A 6,400-nucleotide genomic window follows, 5' to 3' on the forward strand; every position below is an offset into this window, starting at 1 on the left:
GCTCTCAGCTACCTCGACAACGACACAAAGGGCTACCGCCCTGCTTGAGAAACCTCGTCGGTTTCTACTCCAGACACGACTTCCGTGATGCATCGACTGTTACGACTATGTGTGTGTGGGAGGGGGTGTCCGTCGGCTTACCTTGAGATTTTTCTTCAGTCTCACCGTCTGCGTTGCTCCCGTTGTGAATGCAGGGGATGTTGAATATCGTTATTAGATTGGAAACACATGATAGACTAGGAAGTATTCTGACTTGTCTTTGTATTCCAAGAAGATCATGTACTTTTATATATATGCCCACGAGGCTAAAGCAATAAACATCGATCCCACCAATCCCTCTTTTTCTAAGAACATCCATATTTTGTCTCAAAAAAACCTCCACATTTATATTTATTATAAATAAATGTAAGTAGGAAAAATATAATTCGGTACTGATCAATCAGTGGAGGGAGAAAAAATGCCACAACCGGCGTAGGCAAACATGCCTACACAAAAAGCATAATATTGGATCATCTATCCTACGTAAAATGTTATATTATTTTTAAACAAAGAAAAAATATTTGCCTCATCTATTAAGTAAGAAAAGAATAATGGGAGGGGCGTTTTGGTGGATGAACGGTACCGCAAAAAAAGATGTCAAATGTTTCCAAAAAATTCTGAATTTTTTTGTGGATGTTCGTGTTAGTGTCACAAGCATGCTTGACAATTTTCATGTGAAATAGAGTAGTAGTGTTTCGTTGCTGAAAAAAACAAATTTGGGGTGATACTTTGGGGCAAATTTGTTGTTCAAATTTGTTTTTTTGCATAGACCAAAATGTTTAACATCTTTGCCTAAAACTTTGCAGGTAGTATTTGGATGTGACTATAAATACATAAAAAATTTGTTGAGATTATTTTGACATTTGAAAAATTATTTTTCACACACAGGAGCACGTGCTCCTAGAAGCCAAATTGAATTTCCGAAAAATGACTAAAAAAAGTAAAATGAGAATAGAGTGCGTGTTACAAGCCCCAAATTACAAAAAGATTACTTTCAAGCCCCAAATCTACGTGACTTTTTATATGACATCACCTTATAGATCGTAAAAGATTTTAGTACATTATTCGGACAGATGATCGAATTTATTTTCCTAAAAAAACGTGCTCAACTTTATCCAAGCGCATATTCGTATACGCCCTCGGGACAAAAATATATGATATTTTTACAATTTAAACGAAGTAAAAACATTTTCTCTTCATGAAGGCGTTGATGTTGAAGAATCTCATTGTCCTTGTGGTGTAATGAGATGGTTTGTGCTGACATGGTTACTACTGTAGATTGTCGGGTGTGGATTTGATCTTTTCAGATTTTCTTTTCGTGTTTAGACATAGCTTTAGTCTTATATGACTTTGCTATTTGCCAGCTGTTTTGTGTGTAGAAGTTGGTGTTAGTTGTGTGCGTCTTAACTATGCAGAGACCGAATGTGTGCTTATTTTAATTGTATTCACTTAATGCTTTATTTTGTGTAATAAAATTCACCCTTTAACGAAAAAGGGGGGCCGACCCCGCCAAACAAAGGATCAGGCGCTGGCGGAATTGGATCGCAAACGGGTTGGCCGTAAACTGGGAGCGCCCACACCACACACGTCGCCAACAAAACGGAGAGCCCGCAGACAGACACTGACTCCACTCGAGCACATGGTCCTACGTTTTATCCTACGCACGAGCACGCTCCCCGCCAACTCCGATGGATCGATCCATGCCCCTGCCCCTCTTATCCGGTGCAGAGTCCGCCACCTGTGCTCTGCCGCACCGCCCGCCGGGACCAAAAAACCACGGTCTTCCTGCCCGGCCGCACGCTGGTTGCGCGGTTTCCTGCAACCTATAAATCCCGCCGGATCACCTTGCTCTGCCCATCTCATCTTACTCACATTCACTCAACTGATACTACTAGGTAGTCCCCTTCCTTCGGATCTCTTGCTCACTCGAAGATGTCGACCGTGACCCGTGCCTACCTCGACCAGAGGCTCGCAGCCGCCAAGCGCTGCTCGAAAGGTAACGGTTCCGGCCTTAGGCCAGCACTGCTCTGCTCGTATATCCCATTCATTGCAGCTTTATGTGTCTGCTGAAACTTGATCTTTGATTAACATTCCTGCGTTGATCTGAAACTGCAGAGGCTGCCATGGCGGGAGCTAAGGCCGCGGCCGTCGCCACCGTCGCTGCCGCAGTCCCCACCGTAAGTAGCCGTTCAGTTCTTCAGTTCCAGAGTTCATAGCACATATCTCATGAATGTGTTGCCTGTAATTTCAGCTCGCGAGCGTGAGGATGCTGCCGTGGGCGAAGGCGCACCTCAACCCAACCGGGCAGGCGCTCATCATCTCCACCGTCGCCGGGATGGCCTACTTCATCGTCGCAGACAAGACCATCCTCTCCATGGCAAGGAAGCACTCCTTCGAGGACGCGCCGGAGCACCTCAGGAACACCTCCTTCCACTAATTAGCCTATTGTAGATCCATTAGTATAGTGCGTAATAAACCGTGTTCTGCTGAAGCCTGAAAGATGGTATAATGTTCAGCGAGAGGGTATAATTATCTGATGATGTATGTAATAATGTGGCCATGTTCTCCATCTTGTCATCTTTCCAGGGATCGTGAAATAATAACCAGCTCTTGTACAACTTTGCTTCAAGTCCAGTCACTCATGACTCATCTCACTTTTTTCTTGTTTGCGATTACAGTTTGACACGCGTCAGATCATTGCAAAGACCGAGATAACACTAGACTACTAGTACATTCTGTCGACCCCCCCCCCCCCCCCCCCCCCCCCCCCCCCCACTACTATCCTCTGTTCTGTCGCCAAAGGCCAGCTGACCTCACACTCTAAATCTTTTGAGACAATTTATTGGATGCCTTGACAAATAAGGATGGAAAATTTAGCAGTTTTGAAACTAGCTTTCTGTACTAGTGGAGCCCTCCTGGTTAGGTTGGAGGTGTTTCTCGAGACCGGAGACACCTCGACATTTTTCTCGGTCGCGAGTTAATATACATTCATATCACATCCGCGTGTAAGAATGCATGTGAGATATTCCAAAGAATGAAAACATATGTAGAATATACAAAAGTTCCTCTTGTTGGGCAGGATTTAAGACTGTAAACCTATGTGTGTCGAATTTGTTACGCAAGAGCTCCTACAGCCAGAGCTCCCATATCCATCCTAAACTTCTCAAATTGCTTAACTAGATCCCTCCGAGTTACTATGGTAGCGTCTATAGGCAATTGATAGTAAAATATGTCACTAATTGTCTAGCTACCATCGGGCAGACGATCAGTGTGACACCTATGCCGTATCTTCAACAACATCATTAAGTGCTGGGTGACACCAACCTATGCAAAGTAGCATAGCATGGCACTACCAGGAAAAACCTTATACACAGAAACTTATCAGTAGTGCGGTCTATGAGGGGCGCTACTGCTAATTAATAGTAGCGAGGGGTATAAAACCCGCGCTGCTACTAAGTGGTCTCCACCATATCCCCAGGATAGGCTATAGTAGTAGCGAGTGGTATAAAACCTGCGCTACTACTAAGTAAGTAGCTATAGCGCAGGTAAGACCCCACACTATTACTAAGCGTGTCCACTACTGCACCATCCACTCCGGCATGATCCACTCCCACCCCATCACACTCTCTCTATCTCATCCCTAAAAAAACTCTCTCATGAACTCACTTGTTCCTTGGTCCACCCCACCCGGCTTCTCTCCCCACGATCTCCTCGCCGCCGCCACCACCCATGCCGGCCGGTACCGGCGAGCACCGGCCGCGCGCAACACTCCGCCAAGCTCCGCCCCTCCCTCCCCTCCGTCCAAATCCGTTCCTCAAGGCCTGCACACTTGCCCCAAGCTAGGGTTTCAGGCGCCTCCCGTGTTCTTGCCTGAATCCACCACAATTGGCGATGGCGAGGCCAGAGCTTGCGGAGACCGCAATTGTCAGGTCTACCTACCGGATTCAGTTTTCAGTTTACTTTTTGAGAATAGTATATTTAGTATCACTAGTACAGACATGCTCTGCAAGTACTTATCTCTTGCCGGATCTTCCTTTTAAGAAGTTCAGGCATTGTCTGATCAATTTTACCGAACTCCTGAACACCATAGATTTGTGCGGAAACAGGTGGTGAATCAGGTTAGTATTGTGAATTCAGGCATTCCACCCCCTCATAGTAAATTCAGGGTTATATTAACACTGACCCCCTTGCATAAACACCGGTGCAGCACAGTTGTATGTACAAGAAGCAGAGCGCATCAGTTCATGCTCGAGCCCCGAAGAAGGTAGCAATGCGCGCGGCTACCAGGGGTGCTCACTAGAACGCGTAGATGATTTCTCTTGTCTTGACGGCGAAGTCGACAAAAGACTGATTGACATGGTTCCTGTCCCTGTAAGTAGCACTGCTCGCTTTCTACCGATCCAAGTTCATATATCCAATATATCAGAATAATTTGCTAGAATGGTTGGGACATATGCTAAAATTTATTCACTGCATCAAGGGGTTAAGCACAATAGTTTTGGGTTCTACAGTTTCAAGGGGATTCAGAGTTCCACCTCTGAGTATTTGGGTCTTATCTAACCATGCTCTGAGATTTAGATGTGTTGGGGAATGGGGATTGCTAGTTCCTGCTGGGTAATCAGAATAATGTTTGGGTTTTCCTCAAGGATGGCGGACACTATTTACAGTATGTTAAATGCAGACAATGTTGTTGATTTATGAGAATTATTTATTTACCTAGTGGATCCTCAATTTTATATTTGTCCCTCTCAATGCAAATGTTGAGCCATGTTCCACTTTTACTGCTCTACATTATATTTTCACTGCCTGAATGGGTTAGTATGCTCCTTGTCTTTTTCACTGATTGTATTTTTCATCGACATACACCGCATTATTTTTCGGTGTCATTCTTCTGAAGAATCTGAAGTTTCTGATCCTCTGTTGGTAATGCTGCAAGGTTCTGGTGGCGATGCCAAAGGTCGTCGAGAGTTTCGTGGACTGGACGGTGTCGTGGCTGCCGATGTACGGAGAGACGAAGCTGCTGCTCGTCATCTACCTCTGGCACCCCAGCGCATGAGTGAGCAGTCGATCAGACACCCCGAGCCCGAGAGATGATCAACATTTCAGATAGACTTGATTCGGTATGTGTCCAATTCTGAAGATGAATCTTAATGGTGTTCGGATTTCAGGGTGTGGGGCACGTGTACGATGGCTTCCTCCATTCGCTGGTAGCATGGCACGAGGCCGACTTCGACCGGGGCCTACTTGAGCTGAGGGCTAGGGCGAGGGACGTGACGACGTCGCTACTCAAGGCGGCGGCTGTCGTCGGTCAAGTGTGCTCGTTGAGGCTGCCCGTTGTGTTTCGTCGCAGCTGCAGGCCGCGAGATCAGGCCGGGAAGGCGCCCGCATTGACGAGTGAGCCAACTTTTGGATCGGACCATAACAAAGTGTTTCAGTCTCTGACGTCTAGAAGTAGTGGTAAAGTTTTGAATTTGCATGGCACGAACCATGTAACGCCCCGTATGTAACCTTACATATTTGTATTCCAACTCTTGCCATTTCCGGCACTAAGTTATGATATTTCCTCGTTGTTGGGTTTCGTCTTCGTGTTGCTTTTGTCTTTTTCATGCATCTCATATCATGTCATCATGTGCATCGCATTTGCATACGTGTTCGTCTCATGCATCCGAGCATTTTCCCCGTTGTCCGTTTTGCATTCCGGCGCTCCTATGTCCTCCGGTGTCTCATTTTACCTCTTTTCATGTGCGGGTGTCAAACGTTCTTGGATTGGACCGAGACTTGCCAAGCAGCCTTGGTTTACTACTGGTAGACCGCCTGTCAAGTTTCTTGCCATTTGGACTTCGTTTGATACTCCAATGGTTAACCGAGGAACGGTAAAGGCCTCATGTGTGTTGCAGCCCAACACCTCTCCAAAGTGGCCCAAAACCCACCTAAACCCCCTCCATCATCTTGGTCGTTCAATCACGATTGCGTGGCCGAAAACCACACCTCATTTGGAGTCTCCTATCTCCCTCTACCTATAAATATGTGCCCTTCCCGTCCATTTCGCGGTCCAAAACCCTAGATCCATCCCCGCCACCGCCGGACACGTCCGCCGCTGGCCGGACGCGTCCGCCAACGCCCGCGTCCAATCAGAATTCAACATGTGTCCCCCGCCGGCTCTCTCTCTCCTCCGACCCGCCGGGCCCGTCACGGACCCGCCCGGCCCGGTCGCCGCCGCCGCTCGCCAGAGGCGAGGCCGCCTCGCCGTGTCGCCCATGTGGCTTCGCCCCGCCGTCCCCGCCACCAAGTCCGGCCGTCTCCCCGCCGGCGATCGCCGCCGACCATCGTTGTGCCCGCTTCCGGCGCCGCCTCGCGCGCT

The 6,400-nt window shown here is 47.4% G+C and overlaps 1 protein-coding gene and 1 pseudogene across 1 annotated transcript; both read left to right on the forward strand.

Annotated features, from left to right (window-relative positions):
- Positions 1 to 1,806: 1,806 nt before the first annotated feature.
- On the forward strand, positions 1,807 to 2,673 carry LOC123151177 (early nodulin-93). The gene is made up of 3 exons (XM_044570922.1): positions 1,807 to 2,035; positions 2,155 to 2,216; positions 2,291 to 2,673. Exons 1-3 carry the CDS (start codon positions 1,972 to 1,974, stop codon positions 2,474 to 2,476), a joined length of 312 nt encoding a protein of 103 aa, XP_044426857.1. The 5' UTR covers positions 1,807 to 1,971; the 3' UTR covers positions 2,477 to 2,673.
- Positions 2,674 to 3,930: 1,257 nt separating this feature from the next.
- Positions 3,931 to 5,437, forward strand: LOC123153013 (uncharacterized; annotated as a pseudogene).
- The last annotated feature ends 963 nt before the right edge of the window (positions 5,438 to 6,400 follow it).

Source organism: Triticum aestivum, chromosome 7A (genome assembly GCF_018294505.1).
Source record: "Triticum aestivum cultivar Chinese Spring chromosome 7A, IWGSC CS RefSeq v2.1, whole genome shotgun sequence".
NCBI lineage: Eukaryota > Viridiplantae > Streptophyta > Magnoliopsida > Poales > Poaceae > Triticum > Triticum aestivum.